This window comes from Nyctereutes procyonoides, unplaced genomic scaffold (assembly GCF_905146905.1).
Source record: "Nyctereutes procyonoides isolate TBG_1078 unplaced genomic scaffold, NYPRO_anot_genome, whole genome shotgun sequence".
NCBI lineage: Eukaryota > Metazoa > Chordata > Mammalia > Carnivora > Canidae > Nyctereutes > Nyctereutes procyonoides.
The window spans coordinates 8,780,636-8,801,237 of NW_026575133.1; the positions used below are offsets into that span (position 1 = coordinate 8,780,636).

Here is a 20,602-nt window from a genome sequence, read left to right on the forward strand (position 1 = left end):
GGGTCAAGCTGAACATCTGGCTTCCTGTTCAGTAGGGAGTCAACTTTTCCCTCTGCCCCTCCCGTCCACTAATGCTCTCTTTCTCAAAAAAAGAGTTTCAGAGGGCGTTATGTAGAGGTCTGGGGTAGGGCGCAAGGATCAATAATTGTAACAGACGAACCCATGGAATTCTGATTACAGGTGAGCCATAGACTACTTAGATACTTTGGGTTGACAGCAGAGGAAAAGACTGTACAAAACAGGAACAATTTAGGAAACTGACCTCAGGAACTGGACTCTAGGGCGTGACTGATGAGTCTGCCTGTCTGCACCAAATTATTATACATAATTTGAAGTTTATTCACTGACTTAGTAAAAAATCCAAATACTTTTTTTAGAATTAAGGTGATAGTAATTGTAGATACTTAAGTAGAAACTGAAATACTAAGTTTAGGTTTACAAGGTGGCATGCCCACTTTAGATTTCAGGGAAGGCCTGGCTAGATAGGGTGCCATGGTCCAGGGCTTAGGAAGAGAAGTGTGAGTGTACTGGTAGCCTGGAGAGTAGAACACTAAGAGGTTGCAAAAAGGTATTTGGAAAGTGCCAGAGACAAACTAAAATTCTAATGCATTTTAATTTAGTATTATCACATTCCACTTTTGCTCCCTTTGCTTTCAGACCCTTCCCCCATATCAAAACCAAGTAATTATTTGCTCTCAATACTTCTATTTTGCCAAACTATATTTTTTAGAATGTTATACTTCCGTTATTTCTATTTAAAAAGCAGTTGTATATCAGCTGAGGAATGGAGTTTGGTCTTGATAAAGAATTGTAGGCAATAGCAGGCAGCTGAAATGTTATCTTTCTAGTAATTCTAAAATCACACGTCCATCTCTGTTTTTGAGATGGAGGAGGGCTGTTGATATTATTGCTGCTGATGAAATAGATTTTAATTCCCAGCCCTGTCAGTGTGTAAAAATTACCTGGGGAACCTTTCTAGAATGCAAATTCTCAGCCACTCTCAGACCTGTTGATTTAGATTCTTTAAGAGATGAGCCCCAGATATTCATTTTTAAGTGTTTTGTCAGTGGTTCTAAAGCTGAAAAGCAGAGGTATCTAAAAACTTACAGGGTCAAAAGAGGAAGAAAAATGATTAACATGTAAAAGTTATACTAATTTATGTGAATTTTTTTTATCACTTGTGCCTAATTATGATGTGGCATCATAAAAATTATAGGTGCATGGTTCTGTGTTGTGTTTTGTTTAAGAAAATGTTTTTTGTCTCCAGTATTTTCCATACGAAACCTAACTAACATAAAATCTCACTCAGGAAACAAGAAGACAAAAGAAAACATTGAAGAAAACACGCAAATTTGTTGTTGATGGTGTAGAAGTGAGTGTAACGACGTCAAAGATAGTTACAGATAGTGATTCCAAAACTGAAGAGTTGAGATTTCTTCGGTGAGTAGAGAACATAATTAAAACTGGGTTTGGACTTCCTTGCAGTCTCTGCAAAGTATGAAGAATAGAGAAACAAGGGTAAAGTCTTGGCTAATTTTGGGTTATTCTTACTACTTTGCCATTTGAAAATATTGTTAAATTTTTTTTAAAGCATTGCTTTAGTGGTGTAATTTTTGCTATCTTCTCTAATTATTGCTATTAAATTTTATCAGACGTCAGGAACTTCGGGAGTTAAGATTCCTTCAGAAAGAAGAGCAAAGAGCCCAACAGCAGCTCAATAGCAAACTGCAACAACAGCGAGAACAAATTTTCCGGCGCTTTGAGCAAGAAATGATGGTAAAGTCTTAGATTTTATACCATTTTGTTAATACTGAAATTTAGTGCTTTAAAAAAAGAAAAAAACCCACTAGCAGGTTTTAGAACTTGTTCTTTGATGACGAGATTTTCTCTGGCCTTGCCAGTATTTGTGGCCTTTATCTCTTTGGTGTTCTAGATGCCTTTTTTCCTTTTTTTTTTTTTTTCCTTTTTTCCTTTTGAATGAAAGGATCTTCTATCTCAGTCTTCCTGTACTGACTTACAGTGTGATAGATGTGTCTTCCAGTTTTCTTTGATTAAAATTTATCACAAAAACCTGGAATCATGAAGCTAGCAGATGCTTTATAAAGCTCAGGTGTGCCTATTTCTGAATAATTTTTCAGTGTTATGATTTGACCTCTTAAATTTAGAAACTTAAGATTTTTTTAAAAAATTTTTATTTATTTATGAGAGAGAGAGAGAGAAAAGCAGGCTCCACACAGGGAGCCCGACGTGGGACCTGATCCCGGGTCCCCAGGATCATGCCCCGGGCCAAAGGCAGGCGCCAAACCACTGAGCCACCCAGGGATCCTGAAACTTAAGATTTTAAGGCAGTCTAGAATAGTTGTCTTCAAGCCTGACTTGAGTATTAGAACTACTTGGGGCTTGTTCAAAACACACCTACTTCTCTGGCTCCTATAGTTAAGCTTCCACATCCCTATTCAAAGCTAATAGAGAAATTGGTGCCAACTAGTCAAGGGTAATTGTCATGGAATCTTTCTGTTTTTACCTTGTGGCCAAAGTTGGAAAAGGAATCAGTAATGTGACCTAAAATTTTAGTATTTATTGAAACATCTAGTTTAATGAGGGTTAGAAAAAAAGATCATTTCAAATGTTACAATATTCATGTTTTGAATATGTTTCTTTGTTCATATAAGTTGTAAGTAGTAAGGATTGTTTACTGTACAGTGTGTCGTTGTTGATTACATTTGTTGGATCATACCTGAGAATTCTTAAGAGAATAATGAACTTTTATTCTTACTGAGTATTTTTATAGTACTCAACATCCTATATTCAAGAACCTTATAATAATTACATCTCTTTTCCCACGAAATGTTTCTTTTTTTTTTTTTGTGCCACAAAATATTTCTAAAATGTTTTGCTTTTTATTTTTTTTGACCTGGGGGGAGGGGCAGAAAGAGAGAATCTTAAGCAGGCTCATGCCCAGCGTGGAGCCCAATGCCACCTCGATCTCACAACCCTGAGATTGTGACCTAAACCCAAATCAAGAGACGATTAAACAACCGAGCCTCCCACTGCCACTTTACTTATTTTTTTAAAATACCCTTGATAAATATTTAACTCTACCTATATCCAAATTATATAATACTCAAATAATTAAATAAGCAGGAATCTTTCATTGAAAGAGCAGATTTATAATTTCAAAAGATTTGTGTTGTATTGAAACAGAATGTTTAGGAATCTTAATGAGGGGACACCTGGGTTAAGCATCTGACTTCAGCTCAGGTCATGATCTCAGGGTCCTGGGATTTAGCTCCACATTGAGCTCCTTGCTCAGCAGGCAGTCTGCTTCTCTTGGTCTCCCTCTGTCTCCCCCCACTCCACTCGTGCTCTTGCTCACTTGCTCTCTCTCAAATAAATAAAATCTTAAAAAAAAATCTTAAGAAGAGTAAATCTAAATATGACAAGTAAATGGTACATTATTAAAATAGACTTTGGATAAGACCTTTGGTTTATCAAACATTTATTGTATAAATATTGAAAATTTTCTAACTTTAGTACTTCATAGCAACTGGATATTCTTCTGGATGGTTTAAAAATTTTGACTATTCTACTTGTATAATAGAGAAAAGTATTTTGTGTTAGAAAAAAATGAAATGCTCATTTTTTTTCTAAAGATTTATTTATTTGAGAGAGAGCTAGAGAGAGAACATGTTGGGGAGGGGCAGAGGGAGAAGGAGGAGGAGACTCCTCACTGAGGAGGGAAGCCTTGAAGACAGACACTTAACTGACTGAACCATTCAAGCACTGCCATATGGTCATCCTTTAAAAAACATTCTCCAACATATTTTAGTGCATTTGACTTTTTCAGTATTGCAAAGGTTGTGTCACATCACTAAATTTAAATACTGGTTATATACTCTCAGTAAACATTGTTATTATGAGTAGTTGAGCGGCTGCCTTTGGCTCATATCAGGTGATCCTGGGGTCTTGGGATTGAGTGCCACATCAGGCTACCTGCAGGGAGCCTGCTTCTCCCTCTGCATGTATCTCTGCCTCTCTGTGTCTCTCATGAATAAATAAATAAAATCTTTAAAAAGAAAAGTTGGGCAGCCCCGGTGGCGCAGCGGTTTAGCGCCGTCTGCAGCCCCGGGCGTGATCCTGGACACCCTGGATTGAGTCCCATGTCAGGCTCTCTGCGTGGAGCCTGCTTCTCCCTCTGCCTGTGTCTCTGCCTCTCTCGCTCTCTGCATTTTTTTTTTCTCTCTGCATTTCTATGAATAAATAAATAAAATCTTTTTTTTTTAAAAAAAAGAAAAGTTAAATGATTTTGAGCCATATTATTTTACAGAACAAAAAACGACAGTATGATCAAGAAATTGAGAATCTAGAAAAACAACAGAAACAGACTATTGAACGTCTAGAACAAGAACACACAAATCGCTTACGAGATGAAGCCAAACGCATTAAAGGAGAACAAGAGAAAGAGTTGTCCAAATTTCAGAATATGTTGAAGAATCGAAAGAAGGAGGTAAGTATAACTACTGCTTTTAGTTATGAAAGCTGTTTTTTTTAATGTACACTTAAAAGACTACAGAACTAGGAATAATAGTACTCATTCATTCTTTCGGTCTTCCCAAGAGTCATGTAGGGTAGTAAGGTGAGGTGTTATCCCATTTTACTGTCAAGGAGAATGGGGTAGAAGAGGTTTTTAGTGGTCTGTTCAAGTTCACAAACTACCATTAAATGTCCAGCTAAGTCTTGAACCAAGTCTAATTCATTTTCCTTCCAATCTACCATTTTTCCTTTATTAATGCAATAGTTAAGGCCTCTGTAGAAATTGCTTTTTTTCAAGAAAACTTACTATGTTGTGTTTGCAGGTGGGAACAATAATTCATCTTATTATTTATTTGTAATATTTAATTAATACTTAAACATTTTTTCTTGGTTAGCTTGATTGCCTTTCTTAAACATTGTGCCAAAACAAAAGCCGAGTACCCTGAAAGTTGAAATTATAAATCCTTCAGATTGAAAGATATTTTGAAGAGTCACAGGTAGAAAATACCTGTGTAAAGTCATTTCTTTACAATGAATTTTTAAATTTTTCCTGAAGCTGTTCCATATTGTTATAGAATCTGTGCTGTTTACTATGAAAAGTTGTCATTGATTCATAAAGAGGATATATATATTGTATTAATGTCTTTTTCTCTCCCAAATTAAAGTAAAACAAGAGTTTTACATAATAGCAAAGGTGATTTTATGATTTATTCTGTACCTTTAGTGTAGGAGAAGAATTTACCTTTTTGTGATGTTAAAGACCCTAGGGACAATAATTATGATTAGTTCAATTAGGATTAGAATAAAAATCTCAACCAAACCTGTATATGCATTTTCATTTTTGTTGTATATCGAAAATACTCATGTTTATTGACTTTGACATTTAATTATGCATAAAACTGATATCATAGTGCTGAACTTGAGGGTCTGCTTTAAAAGTGTAGAATCTAAGATTAATAAATACAATGCATTATATAATTTCTTTAGGTAAATAATGAAATGATATATAATCTTATTTGATGTGGCTACCATTTCTAAAAATTAGTGTTTTTACTGTTAAATATTTTATGTAAGGTTTCTTTGTATACCATGATGTATGACTTTACTGAGGCTCCATGTCAGTTTTCTTGAAACTGGGGTAGTTTTTATTGAGAGGTTATTTTTTAACATCAGATTAAATCTTTAAAAATTTATAGATAAATATATGATTTAATCCTAAATATATTAAAGTGTGTAGTTATTTTTACTGTTTTGGGGTCGGAGAGTTTTAGCTAGTGAACATGTTTGAGATCATGATATGCATATTTTAAATAATTATTTAATGTATTTTTTTTCCTCATTGCTAAATTTCTTGCATTTGGGGAGTCTCTTTTCCTTTTAATGGTGATTTGGTTTCATGAGGGATTACTGATGGGGAATTTTTTAAATATACTCTTTTCAATCAAAATCCGTCTCTTTCACAGACCATCAGTAGCATGTGGTGATTTGGAATCTCTGCTTTTGGTGCTTCTACTTGTAAACACATGATTGTTTTTCATAGTTGGATTACAGATCTTCTGTTAGGTGGAATACATATCTAGGATTTTGAAATGATTAAAAGAAGGAGCTTTAAATTATACTTCATTTTATAATATACTTTATTTGGTGTGATAAATCATAGCATTCTAAACTATTATTTTGTGAGTGCTTATTACTGGTTTGAACATTGACAACTAAGTTTGGCTTAAATTGTCAGCGAAGGAGAATGTTATTCTAATTTGATACAAAATCATCAAAGATGTTGATTTTTATCACACTATGTATAAAATGGTGCATTTTATGAAAAAGGAAAACATAGTGTCCATTTATTTCTCCTTTTGTTTTTGTTTTTGTTTTTTGGTCTCATTAAATGAATTTAATTTAGAATTATTTATTTGGTTTTATCAAGCCAATTATGAAATTTTGCACTTGTATAAATGGCATGAACCTTCCTTATTTTCAGCATTTCAAACAATGTCAATAGATACAGTTTGATCTTTTAAGAGGGTCAGTTGAATTTATCATTTTGAGTTCAGAATCAGTGCTGCTAGTAATCCTTTGCTGATTGTCTATGGATCTTTAGAGGATAATATGTAGGGATAATTAAGCACCTGATTAACCTTTACATGGTATGATGTCCCTTTCTGCACTGAGATTAAGCATGTTCTATCCTTTCATTCTTTTTCACCAAACTAACACCTGTATATTGCATGTTGAAAGGAACTTTTTTTTAACAGCTTTAATCTTTGACTTGTAGCTTGTCTGCTCACATAAATGCTTGCTGTGGAGAAAGTATTATTTCCCCACCTCCTGCATGCTTATACACTGTAGGTTATAAATGAAGTGGAGAAAGCACCCAAAGAGCTGAGAAAAGAGCTCATGAAACGCAGGAAAGAGGAGCTTGCACAAAGCCAGCATGCTCAGGTAACAGCAGCAGCTTAAAGCTACTAAAAACAGACGGCAGCATTATTCTTGCAGCTTAGTAAACCATGGTTGAAAGGGCAAACTCCTACTGTACCTATTATATGATGTTGACTTCTGCACTTACAGAGGTTCCCAGGGCATTCTTTTTGTAGAACTGAAATCACACTAATGGTGACATTTAAGTTGCTAATACAAAAAAAATTGAGTGGAATGTTTGGAAAGCTGACTCCAGATGAAATAAACAAGTATGTTAATGTATAATCCACTGTATTCTTATTATATAATCATGATGGAACTTATATTTTTGAGCAGTGATGTCAGTGTTTGATAGAACACTTTTTGACAAAATACAAAAGATGAGTATATATAGGCATTGTGCATGAAAAGAATGCCTATTTAAAAGGCCATTATTTTTATAAAATTGGAAGTTAGAAGAACAACAGTAAATGGTAATGTTATATGGTAGATCAAATGTTTATTACTATTAAACTCAACAACATAAGTACCTTAAAAGTAGATTTTAAGTATGTTTTTCTTTTTGATTCAAAATCGAGCAGTTAAAAAAAATACTGTCTGTATATACTTGATTCTAGGTTATAAGACTGAACCTATTAAGATGGGTGAATTCTTTAAAAATCAGACAAGATAGTATTTTAAACAGATTTTTCTAGAATTATCTCATATAACTCTACAAGATCATTTATATGAGGAATAGTTTTTCTTTTATTTAAGTTTGCACTCAGTCTGGAAGCAGAGAGAAGTGAACTCAATTTGTAGTTACATATGTCAGAAGAAGAGACATGGATTATATGTTAGTGGATTGCTTTCAGTTATCATTTTAATGTGGTTTTATGTGATTTAAAAAGTGGTTCCCAAACTTTTACAGACCCATGGAAAAACAGAGAAGAAACAAAAAGCAGTGGGGACCATGACAGATGAAATGACATCTAAAATTTTTCTATTTGTCCAGAAGAATGTTTTATTTTATTTTCAGAAGGACATTTAAAATTGCTGTTTACTTATCACCATCATTTTAAAGGAGGGAGTATTTTTAACACCATGAAAAATAAGGAAAATATTTTGGAATTTAAAATTTTAACAAAACTAGCCTATTTAAATAAATTTAGTACCTTTTTTTTTTTATTTAACTTTTTTGGTGTGAACCAGTGAAGAATTTTGTCTTGGCCTAATGGGTGATTACTAGTTAGAGTGATAATAGCAAACACAGCACTTACTATGTGTCAAGCACTGTTCTAAGTGCTTTACCTGCATGAACTCATTTAACTTCACAACATATGAGGTAGTTACTCTTACTGCCTCTGTTCTACAGGGGAGGACATGTTCTACAAATGAAAGCACATGTGAACCACCACACTGTACTGCCTTTCATGTTTAAGCTGTTATTTCTGTGTCTAGTCTAAACTCTTATCAGCTTAGTCCCGTGGTTGTGGATCATATTGTTAGTAGGTGAAGAGGAAGTCCTTGCTTGCCACACGTCTAATTTTGGATAATTTGGATTTCAAACAAGATAAGAATTTAGTGTTAAAGAAGTTAGATGATCCTGTACTTTAATTAAACATTGTTGGTGATTTTTCATAAGATTTTGGGGGCTAAGCTCTATTTTTTTCTTTTTTTTTCTATTTTTTTTTTCTATTTTCAACTAAAGTTGAAAGCAATAGTAAATTTCTTTCTATAAATTTAACGAAGAATTTAGTAATCTAACAAATGTAAAAACGTTTCTCTTTTGCTACTGCTTTTTTCATGAAGCTAAAACAGTAACTTTATAGAGTTTATTTTAAACTTTTTGAGAATCTGTGTGTAATAGTTTCATAGTCATGGAGCCTGAATGTATTTAATCATCTAGTTCAGTGGTTTTTAAACTGTACTCCCAGGAGCTCTTGAGTTTGGAAGAAGCACTTTGAGAATCCTTCGAAAAGGGAGGACTGTGGTGCTCTGGTTCCCTGCTTCCATTTCCCAGCACTACTTTTCATCTGTTTCATACAGTTTATGGTAAATTTTTTGAGAGAGGGTTTGACTGGTTTAAAAACAACATAAACTAGAGTTCGGAAACCACTGATGTAGTTTAAAACCTTCCTTTTACAGATGAGAAGGAGACCTCTCTGTTAGGTGACTTGTTCCAAGCCTCCTGAAACTCAGCATTTTGTATAATCATTCTTTCCATTTACAAAAAGTCATCAGATATATTCTCACCGGGGAGGTGCATTGTATTTTAATCCACAGGGTGTTGCTCAGGTCATGATTCAGTCTTTTCAGTTGTCATCTTGTGCGGTCTTCAACGCCCAGTTGCAGGATGTAAGTCCCACATGTCTATGGGAGGATGCCTTCGCTTGTTTTACCTGCTTTTTCTTCAGCTCACATGTGCCATTTCATTTTTCACTCCATTTGTTAAAATCTAGAAGATTGATAGATAATGATATCAGTAATGACAATAATAATAATAACCTGAAGTGAACTTTATGTAGTATTCTTCAAAGAATTTTCACATTTGATTCTCACTGCCACCTCCCTAATATAGGGATGGAGTGTATCCGTTTTACAGATACGGAAATTGAAGTGCAGAAGACTAAGTGATCTACTTAAAGTCAGAAAAGACATTAATGGTAGAACTGGAATTAGAACACTTGTAATAGTGTTCTTTTTGTGTTTACCCTCACTACAATTTTGAGATTTTCATCTTTTTCAAGAAATACCTTCCCAGTAGTATTTTAAAAGCTTTGCACATGTGAGAAATTGAATGCTGTGATTAGATTTTTATCTTTGTGTGAAGTGAAATTTTGATTGCATATGTTTATATAAACGTTTTAATTATGGATATGGTCAGAAAAGCCATATTAAAAGTGATGATTGTAGTTCCATTTAACTCTAGTTTTCACTATTCAAATTGTCCGTAATGAATAGTGAGTTACTGTTCTCCTTGCTGTAGTTTTAAATTAAGTCTGGAATTCCAGGCTGTATTCTTTCTCACAGTTTCTATAGGGAAGTGACTAGCCCATTTAACTCTGTAATTTTTGTTTGTGATGTTTGATATATACAACTGGAGTAGATAGAATACAGCTTGATTTCAACCCCTCCTTTCCCCTCTCCTAAAATCAGACTTTTTTTTTTATTGGCAGCTGCTGAGCTCTATAGTTTTCTAAAGAGTAAGCAAAACACTAATTTTTTTTTTAATGAGAGGGAGAAATTATGAATTACGATCACTTTTCTGATCATTACCATTCTTAGCTTTTCTTTTGAGTTAGAATCAAATTCTATACTAAGAGCCCAATATATCATAACCTTTTCCTATAGATTTCTAGAACCCAAAGCTATATTTTTAATGTTTATAGTTATCTGATTAATATGATAAAATTTCTTAGCATTTAAACTTGTACTTTGAAAGGGTGCTCATTTCAGCTTATGTGTTCATTTAAAATTGTTACTTTTAGTGATTAAATCCATTTATAAAAAAATTTTTATTTATTTATGATAGTTACACAGAGAGAGAGAGAGAGAGAGGCAGAGACATAGGCAGAGGGAGAAGCAGGCTCCATGCACCGGGAGCCCGATGTGGGATTCGATCCTGGGTCTCCAGGATCGCGCCCTGGGCCAAAGGCAGGTGCCAAACCGCTGCGCCACCCAGGGATCCCTCCATTTTTTTTTAGGGTAAATGTAATTTGTTCAATCTTTTTGGAATGTAAGATCACTATTCCTTTAGGTCCTAAGGGTATAATATCTAATTACAAATTCCAATGTGAATGTATTGTACTTGGCTTTTGTAGTTAGGAAATTTAATGAAAACTCAGTAATACTAAAAGTTCATTTCTTTTGAGGTAATAAAATATATGAATTAGTATATAAGGGACCTGGATCTTTCAGTTAATTTTTAGCCTTAATATATAAAATTATTTGAGGTGCCTGGCTGGTTCAGTTAGAAGAGCTTGCAACTCTTGATCATGGGGTCATGAGTTTGAGCCCCACATTGGGTGTAGATTACTTAAATGAGTAAGTGAAGGAAGAGAGGAAAGAGAGAGGAAGAAAATTATTTGCACAGTATTCTTGACTATGTAATTATCCAGACTCTGCTTAATTATTTAAGTCTGTGGCTCTGCAAGACAACTGGTGTCTGCTAACTCTCATTGTCAAAAGCACTTGCATACATAGCTTACCTTGACTCTTACCTGTCCTCATTTCACCTTCTGGAGCAGCACAATGCTAGTTCTGTCTCCTCCTTTATAATAGTCTTAGCTATTCTTTTCCCCTTATGTATTAGTTGCTTGGGACACACTCTTTAGTTCTTTCTGTCCGTTCATTGTCTGGCATGGTTTCTAGATCCTGTATTCCAGCTTTTGGTTTTCTGTGGTTTACTTTTGAAAATGTAATACTAAGGGAAGGAGCCCACAACTCTCTATATGACAGACAAAACCAATTTGGAACCACAAGAGTGGAAGGTCCTTGAAGGCAATACTGTTTCTTTAAAATTTTAGTAACCTCATAACTAGTACAGTGCCCTACATTTACTAAGTACTTAGTAAAGGTTTTCTTTGAACTGAACTCTTATCTTGCTTAATCTAGACATAAATATAATAATAAACCAAGAATTGACAAGTAGTTGCATTCACATTTTTAGTGGCACTGGGTTATATTACCCTTTTTAATTTTCACATATTGATTCACACCCATCTTGTACTTTTGTATTTGATTTGAGTCTAAGTGTAATATTTATATTTACAGTAGATAATTTGGGCCCATTGTTTCTGACTACATACATATTTTTTAAGTCTTATAAGTGATTAATGGTACAAATGTTGAACAGAAGAAAACCCTTTGATTATATTGTTTATTATATAAGTTTGCTTATAGAAATTTTACAATGAAATTAGAGAAACAATTTTTATTATAAGTGATAATTACTGTAGGAAAATGTAAAGCTTAAACAACTTTCTTTGTTATAATTGCTTAAGATAGGCATGGAGATTTTGCATTTCTTTAAAACTCAAAAGACCTTATTCTAGATAGTTGAAATTAAATATTCATTGTGGGATTTTTTTTTCTGTGATAAAGTTACAAAGTGACTGTAGTCAAGTTCCCAGTTGTATTTTATAGAGACAATTCTTTAGTCTTTCTGTTAGTGTGTATTTGTATTTATGCTAACATACAAATTATTATACAGATGAGGCAGCAGTATTTATAACTCCAGATTACTTTAACAGGACATCATGAATGGTAAGACCTAATTGTCACCTCCAGAGATATAGTAGTAAGGCAAGCACCCTGAGGAAGACATCTAGACTAGACTCACTTTCTGTGCATTGAAGACCAGGCTGGTAGTGATCCAGATCCTGTCAGACTCTATCCAAGGCATAAAGAATGGATCCAGAATGGATCTTGGAGATTTATCTTCTCTAGGATGTGCAAGAGGAGGCATTATAGGTAGAGTGCCACTTTAATCCTAAATTTCTAAATCCACACTCAAATTGATCAGAATGTCCCTTTTGCTAATCACAGACTGCTGTATCTGCCAAGAGAGGGATGGAGAGCCGAACATTTACTGGCAAAACTTGTATTTCTTCAATTTGGAAAATGTTCCTTTCCTTCTGTAAATGTGTGATCTAGCATAAAGACCAGAAGTCACTTCAACGTTTCCTTTTCTTATACAGTTATTGAAGGTTTTTTTTTTTTCTTTTTAAAGCATAAATCTGGCATTTGGGCAAATAGTGTGTACTTGATAAATAATTGTTGAATGAGTGAATCTGAAACATGTTGGTAGAATTCTCTGATTATAAGGAATTTTGGGAGATCCCTGTTTGGCTCAGCAGTTTGGCGCCTGCCTTTGGCCCAGGGTGTGATCCTGGAGTCCCGGGATCAAGTCCCGCATCGGGCTCCCTGCATGGAGCCTGCTTCTCCCTCTGCCTGTGTCTCTGCGCCTCTCTCTCTCTCTCTCTCTCATGAATAAATAAATAAAAATCTTTTTAAAAAAATAAGGAATTTTGTATGTATATTTATAAAATGTAACTCACTTTACTATTCTTACTTCACATTTCTCTAGCAATGTACTATTTCTCATTAAGTCCACAAATTATTGTTATATTTAGGTACATGCCATAGATAATAGAAACTATCTTTCGTTAGTGAAACCATGGTGTTTTTTCCTAACTCTGTATTTCTTGGAAAAATAGAGATATTTAAAATTCTGATATGAGTTTTACTTATTTGCTCTTTCTTCTCTTTTTTCCTAAGAGGCATTTCTTGTTTACTCTTGTTTTATCCACACCATAGTGTAACAAAAAGCTTTAGAAGCACTAGTTTTATTATTTTCCTAAAGATGTTTGTGTAATAGGGCATTTTAATTATGATTGGGTTATAGACTTCTTTCGCGTGTGTTTAATAGTGAGTTTAGAATATTATGTACTCTAGTACTTTTTTCCTAGGCTTGAATTGAGTGACTAATACATTTATATTGTATATGCTATGTAATTGGTGATTTTTAAATCCAATTAATTTTAGAAACTTGGCTTAGAAATCTTGCTAACTACTAATATATATCGTCATATAGATAAATGAATGTTTTACTCAGTAGATGCTTATTAACTGATGGTTTAACTGTGTCTGTTAGGAACAGGAATTTGTTCAGAAGCAGCAACAAGAATTAGATGGCGCTCTGAAAAAGATCATCCAACAGCAGAAGGCAGAGCTAGCCAATATTGAAAGAGAGTGCCTGAATAACAAACAGCAACTCATGAGAGGTATATGAAATTATGCAGCATATGTGTGTGTATTAAATGATGTCTGAAGAACATTGTTGAGATATATGGATATATCTAATATCCATAATATCAAATGATTGGAAATTATTTGAATACTCTCCTTTGCTAGAGTGGTAGAGAGAAAGATGAAGTTAATAAGAGGAAAAACTTTATGTTAAATTTTAAGAATTTAAAATCTTAAAAATTCTTTATAAAATTAAGAAATACTATAAGCCATTGGATGAATGCCTTTATGACAGTAGAAGTAAGCAGTAAACCTAATCCTTAAACACATCTTTTTGTCCAGCTGATGCTAGAATTTTACCTGAATAGTTTTGGTATACTCACCATGCCTTATAATTGTTGGTATACTTAAGGGCTACATGATAGAATGGGATTCTAAGCACTTATTTCCCCTAACAAAAGCTAAGATTTTATTCTTTATGATTAAAAGGAATTTTGGTGTTGAGGGTGGGGGATTCTCTGTTTTTAGGAGAGTAGAACAGAATGGTAAGTGGTGATTGATACATGTATGTTGGTAATACTTCATCTATTGTTCACAGTTTTTGTATGTGTATAAGTTAGTGTATATGGAACACTTTTATGTAAATATTAAAAAGAAGACCAAAGTACACTAGTGAAAAGAACAAAGTGACATTTTGAAAATTGCTTTTTTCTTCTAGCTCGAGAAGCTGCAATTTGGGAACTTGAAGAACGACACTTACAAGAAAAACACCAGCTGCTCAAACAGCAACTTAAAGATCAGTATTTCATGCAAAGACATCAGCTACTTAAGCGACATGAGAAGGTTAATGAAAGGAAAATTGGTTTAATTTTTGTTCATTTAAAGTTTAAAGAGTTATTCATTTCTGAAACTTCTGTTTCTTAGAGAATGAATTTTAGATTTCCTTTTTTTTTAAAATCCTAAAACTTACTTGGTGAAGTTTCTAGTAATTGTATCTTGATCATGATTGCAAACTTCTTTGTACGAATTTTGCGGAAGGTGACTAATACAGTGCTTTAAGTTCTCTTCTACATTACAATATTCATCCTGTCAAAGGTAGCTGTTGTGGCTCCATTTATGGTTCAAGTATCTTAAAAATGTGGACTCCCTGACTTAGTAAAAGAATTTCAATATAAGACTCTTATTTAGGGGCACCTGGGTGGCACAGTTGGGTAGGCACCTGACTCAGTTTCTGCTCAGGTCGTTGTGATCTTGGGGTTGAGGGGTCAAACTCCATGTCAGGCTCCTGTGCTAAGCATGGAGTCTGCTTGAGATTCTCTCTCCCTCTCCCTCTGCCCCTCCCGCTTGTGCTCTCTTTCTCTCTTCAGTATAGATAGATAAATCTTAAAAAAAAAAAGATTCTTATTACTAATAGCTTTATTTTTATTATAAATTATATTTTTACTAAAAGTTTGCTGGTTGATGATGTGACAGGGGAAAGAATAATTTTGAGAACAACAAAATGGCATGTTTGAGCATACATGTGGGTACTGAGTATTAAATTATATCTGGGGACACCTGGGTGGCTCAGCGGTTGAGCATCTGCCTTTGGCTTAGGGCATGATCTTGCAGTCCTGGGATCGAGTCCCCCATGGGGCTCCTTGCATAGAGCCTGCTTCTCCTTCTGCCTATGTCTCTGCCTCTCTCTGTATGTCTCTCATGAATAAAAAAATAAAATCTTAAAAAAAATAAATTATATTTACATCACTGGATTCTGTTTGATATGTTCTTAGGAAACAGAACAAATGCAGCGTTACAATCAACGACTTATTGAGGAATTGAAAAACAGACAGACTCAAGAAAGAGCAAGACTGCCTAAGATTCAGCGCAGTGAAGCCAAGACTCGAATGGCCATGTTTAAGAAAAGCTTGAGAATTAACTCAACGGCCACACCAGATCAGGACCGTGACAAAATTAAACAGGTAAATAAGCCAATTACTCTCTTTAAGGTTAAAAAAAATGTGAATGTCCTTTAGAAGTGTCATGTAATTGTGTTGTAAACATTCTGAGCCGCCTTGGGCTTGTTGATGTTTTCTTTGGCTTTATGGGCTGGGGCTAGATATGTGGCATATACCAGCTTAGTGTTCCTATGTTGGTGGCCAAAGAGGGCACATTCCTCTGCCCCATGACCCACATATGAGGTCTCGGGCTAGACTGGTCCTAAGACCAGCCCTGGGAATTAGGTGACAACTTTTGAAGTTAAACATACAGTTTCACTTTGCCTCTGTAGTTGTTAGGTCCCACATACAAATGAACTGAGGTCACTAAAGGTTTTAATCCAAAGTACCCCCTCTCACCAAATCCGTAATGTAGAAACCAGCTCAAGTCACAATATATTATTACTTGGAGCTTTAATTTATTGTACTTTAAGTCTTGTTAACTTATTTAAGTATTCCTTTGGAAGATGCCGAAATTACACTGTTTGTTAACTGTACTTTCTTTTCCTTATTTATATAGTTTGCTTCTCAGGAAGAAAAGAGGCAGAAAAATGAAAGAATGGCTCAGCATCAAAAACATGAAAATCAGATGCGGGATCTTCAGTTGCAGTGTGAAGCCAATGTCCGAGAGCTGCATCAGCTGCAGGTCAGATACAGGAGCATGAAAACAGAGCTGGTGGGAGCAGGGCAGCACAAATGGCTAGCTTGGAGAAAACAGTAGCTAAGCAAAATAAACTGAACTTTACTCATGAAAATGTTGGAATTGAGAGGTTTTGTTTTTTGTATAGACCCAAACAAAGATCAGGTTAGTCTCATAGTCACTTATTTAGCTTTTATATAACCATGATTAATATAAATATGAGGCTAAATTATAACCTAAAAAGTTGAGTCTTTCAAAAGCAGTATTGAGTATTTTTAGTCTATTTCACAAAGAAAATGAACAGTTTTCAAAATGAGGGTGGTATTGTTATCAGATTCTGAATTTAAAATCTCATTTAGGGAGAAATAGTTCATTTTCTCCTAAGTGTTTGAAAAAAGCAATAGGAATTTTTCTCCTAAGAAAGATTAGGGAGACTGTTTTGGGGCCTTACCTGGAGTATGCAGCCCGTCTGGTATATATAGCCTAAAATGTTCAAAATTTCGGAATAGTGCATACATAAAGGATATTTTACATATTTGGTTAATTTACTAGAGTAGAATAGTCCTTTTTTTTTTTTTTTTAAGATTTTATTTATTTACTCATGAGAGACACAAGAGAGAAAGAGAGGCATAGACATAGGCAGAGGGAGAAGCAGGCTCCAGGCAGGAAGCCCGATGTGGGACTCAATCCCAGGACCCTGGGATCACGCCCTGGGCAGAAGGCAAACTCTCAACCCCTGAGCCACCCAGGTGTCCCTAGAGTGGGATAGTCCTAATCCCACATTCTGGTACCAGTGGGTAAAATCCATATAAGGTGCACTTAGAAGTATCAATTTTATGAGCAAACTTTCTTAGAAAGGAAAAACAGTATCAAACTAATTCTGTTTAAGTTCTTTTCATATGGTAAGTAACAATCTAAGCTTTTAAACTTGCAGAAATGAAGGTATGACTCATTTCATAGTTTTTAGCCCTTCTTGGTTTTCAGAGGAGAGTCTGGAACCTCAGTAATAGTTTGATGTTAATGAATACTTTATTATTTTGGAAGATAATTACATTTGTGAAAAATTGCTTAGTTAATCTGAAATTTTTTAATTCAAACTTTATTTTCAGAATGAAAAATGCCACCTGTTGGTTGAGCATGAGACTCAGAAACTGAAGGAGTTAGATGAGGAACACAGCCAAGAATTAAAGGAATGGAGAGAGAAATTGAGACCTAGGAAAAAGGTAATTTTTTTAAAAGATTTTATTTATTTATTCATGAGAAACACACACAGAGAGAGAGGCAGAGACACAGGCAGATGCAGAAGCAGGCTTCATGCAGGGAGCCCGATGTGGGACTCGATCCCGGGACTCCGGGATCACACCCTGGGCTAAAGGCAGGCGCCAAACCACTGAGCCACCCAGGCGTCCCTGGAAAAAGGTAATTTTAAAAGCTTTAGATAAAATATGTTTGTGTTCATCCATTTATCCACTCAGTTATTGGCTGTTTATCTAATGTGTGTCAGATACAGTGTCAGAGATAGGAGATACAGAGATAGAGACAAAATCTGTTCCCCAAAGGTTCAGAATGTAGTAACAAGCAATTACAGTTCAATAGGATCATTGCTTTGAAGGAGGTAAGAACAGGAGACAGTGTTAAGACCAAAGCCAAGGACTGCTTCAGTCTGCCTGGGAAGTTAAGGAGGCTTTACAGAGGAGATGCCTTATAAGCAAGTGAGACTTCAGGATGAGTAAGAGCTTGCTAGGCATTCAGACAGGTTGGGGTGTGATGGGCAATGTAAATACAGAGAAGAGAATGGATGAAAATGATGTGTATAGAAATTGTAAATAGCTCCCTGTCATTGGGGCACTGAGGGAGTGTGCCTGTGTGTAGGCATTAAGGAGGGAGAGAAGGAAGGAAGTGGTGACAGCTTAGCCTGGACAAGTTGACTGAAGCCAGATTATAGGGCCCCAGTATGATAGTAAATTCACAATCTAGTAAAATAGGCAAGGCCTCCTCTCCCCATCCAGCTATCAGCCTTTTTTATACCTCCTTCCTTTTTGATTTCCTACTGGCCTGGTCCAATTGGTCAACCATTGCAGCTCATTTTTTTTTCTATAGCTTTGTGATTTTCTCCCTTTGCTAGCTCTCAAACTTAAACCTTTATTTTTCTTGGCCTTCCTTCCTGCTGTACCTTTCAACTGTTCTTTCTTCATTTATCCAGTTAGTCAAGAAAATCTGTATTTGGCAGCTACTGTGTGCTAGATGTTTCCGGAAGAAGTGAAATGACAAGTCAGTTGTTAGTGTGGCTTTTTAATTTAAATTTTATTTCTTGTTAAATTTTTGGATAGATAATACATTCATGTGGATTGGAATTCAAAAGGTACAGAAAGGCCTTTTTCCAGTTTTTTTAACTCTTTGCAATCTAATTTTCATCTCATACTCCCCAGTGGTCATAAGTGAGTTGCTAATAGCCTATGCTATTTATTATCTGTTGTCATTAGAAATCTTGTTTCTTAAAATTGTCTTCTCATCTGACTTTTATGACTTCTCTTCTTTCTCTGTGCTCTTTATCACTTTTTATCTTCCAGTCACCTGGAATGTAGATATCTCACAAGTTTACAGCCTTGATGATCCTCTATCTTGTCATGGCTTATCTGCTGCATATTTAAGGACAGTCCCAGAACTTATATAGTAGGGGTTGTATAGAGCACAAATTCTGAAGTCCTACAGATCTCAGTGCTAACATTTAATTTTGTCACTTAACATTCCTAAGCCCAGTTTTACTCATTTATAGAACAAAGATGACACTACCTACCTAATTTGGGTTGTTAAGACAGTTAAAAGGAGTGATGTGTGTGTATGGCGCTTCCTAATACCTGAGCTGTAGTCAGGGTTTGATGAATGGTTGCTGTTGCTATTATTTATTGTTTTGTTATTATTGGTTCATGCTCTAAGCACACATTTTCCACCTGGGTGGTCCATTCCTTCTTATTTCATTCAGCCTCTTTTCCAATATCATCTCACAAAGGTTTCTTTTTCTGGTGACTATATAAAATAGCCTCCATGCCCACTTCAGACATTCCCTGTTCCCTCATCTTTGTCTTCCTTTATAACATTCTTCATCACCAGACTCATTTGTTTATTATCCATCTTCTCCCACAAGAATGCATGCTCCTTGAACGCAGGAGCGTTACCTCGTGGTTTACTGGTATATTTCATCTTCTAGAACAGTTCCTGGTATATTGTAATGATTAGTACATACCTTTTGAATGTTGACTAAAGATTGTAAGCTTGGTGGAGATCAGACTGAACTTAGCAGGTTCATCCGTGTCACCACTGCCCTTTGTTGTTCCCTGCCCACCTCACTGCCCCCACCCCGTGCGGTCCCTCCCATCAACAGTGTGCTTCTCAACATCTCTGTCCTCCTAGTTGACATACAATCTAGCAACCTGAATTGTCTTGTATTTCCATCACATCTCATGTCAGTGAGATGACAAATAATTTTAACTCTCTTTTTATAATAATTCTCTTTCACATCATTCTACTATCATTCTACTGCTTAAAAATGTTCAGTAATGTCCTTAATGGGCCTTCTGATCTCAAATTCCTTTTCCTTTCTTCCTGCTTGTCTGCCATTCACCATAGTATTTATATTTAAGAATATCTCTGATACTAGCTTATGGTGATGATAAATTTTTAATTCTATCAGAATAAAATAGCAATGTCTCACTTTGACGTTATGGCCATCATAGTGCTATATGTACGTTGGCCACAGCCAAACTTTCTAGTATCATCTCCCACAGGCCACTTTGTTCCCTGTTCATATTCCAGTATTGGGTATAATCACCATTACTCATACTAAGTTCATGGTTTCCTGCCTGTGTGCATTGCTTTAGCACCCTCTGTCTGGCATGCCTTCTACATCCTGTCTATCAAATTCTTATCTTAACTTCAAGACTGAGCTCATGTTTCACTTCTTCTGAGAAACCTTCCTATATCTTTCCATCTTCTGCTAAGCTTTGTGCCTCTGCAGCGGCACTTATCCCTGAATCTCTTGTCCACAAAATCTTTGATACCTCAGGTATTTATCAAGCACTTACTATATATATGCTGTGTATTGTGGGGATGTGAAGATGAATCTAGTTTAGGGCTTACCTTCAAACAACTTACAGTCCTTTGTGGAAGAAAAGACATGCACATCAAAAATAAAAATAAAAATAAACAAAATTGGAAGTACCATGTGTGAGAGACAGGTAATAGTCAATAATTGCCATCTGTTGAGTGCCTAGTATGTGTTAAGGACATCATGATCATGTTTAAT

The 20,602-nt window shown here is 35.2% G+C and overlaps 1 protein-coding gene across 3 annotated transcripts in view; it reads left to right on the forward strand.

Moving 5' to 3' along the window:
- SLK (STE20 like kinase) overlaps positions 1-20,602 on the forward strand; it is a 64,285-nt gene that overhangs the window by 39,710 nt on the left and 3,973 nt on the right. The window contains exons 10-18 of one of the 3 annotated variants that reach the window (XM_055346331.1): positions 1,310-1,440; positions 1,653-1,776; positions 4,328-4,507; positions 6,883-6,975; positions 13,589-13,718; positions 14,402-14,526; positions 15,456-15,644; positions 16,180-16,305; positions 17,409-17,522. In XM_055346331.1, coding sequence (XP_055202306.1) covers positions 1,310-1,440; positions 1,653-1,776; positions 4,328-4,507; positions 6,883-6,975; positions 13,589-13,718; positions 14,402-14,526; positions 15,456-15,644; positions 16,180-16,305; positions 17,409-17,522 — 1,212 coding nt within the window. Of the gene's footprint in view, positions 1-1,309; positions 1,441-1,652; positions 1,777-4,327; positions 4,508-6,882; positions 6,976-9,216; positions 10,295-13,588; positions 13,719-14,401; positions 14,527-15,455; positions 15,645-16,179; positions 16,306-17,408; positions 17,523-20,602 lie in introns of those variants that run through there. The other 2 variants (XM_055346332.1, XM_055346333.1) reach the window with 2 other exon arrangements.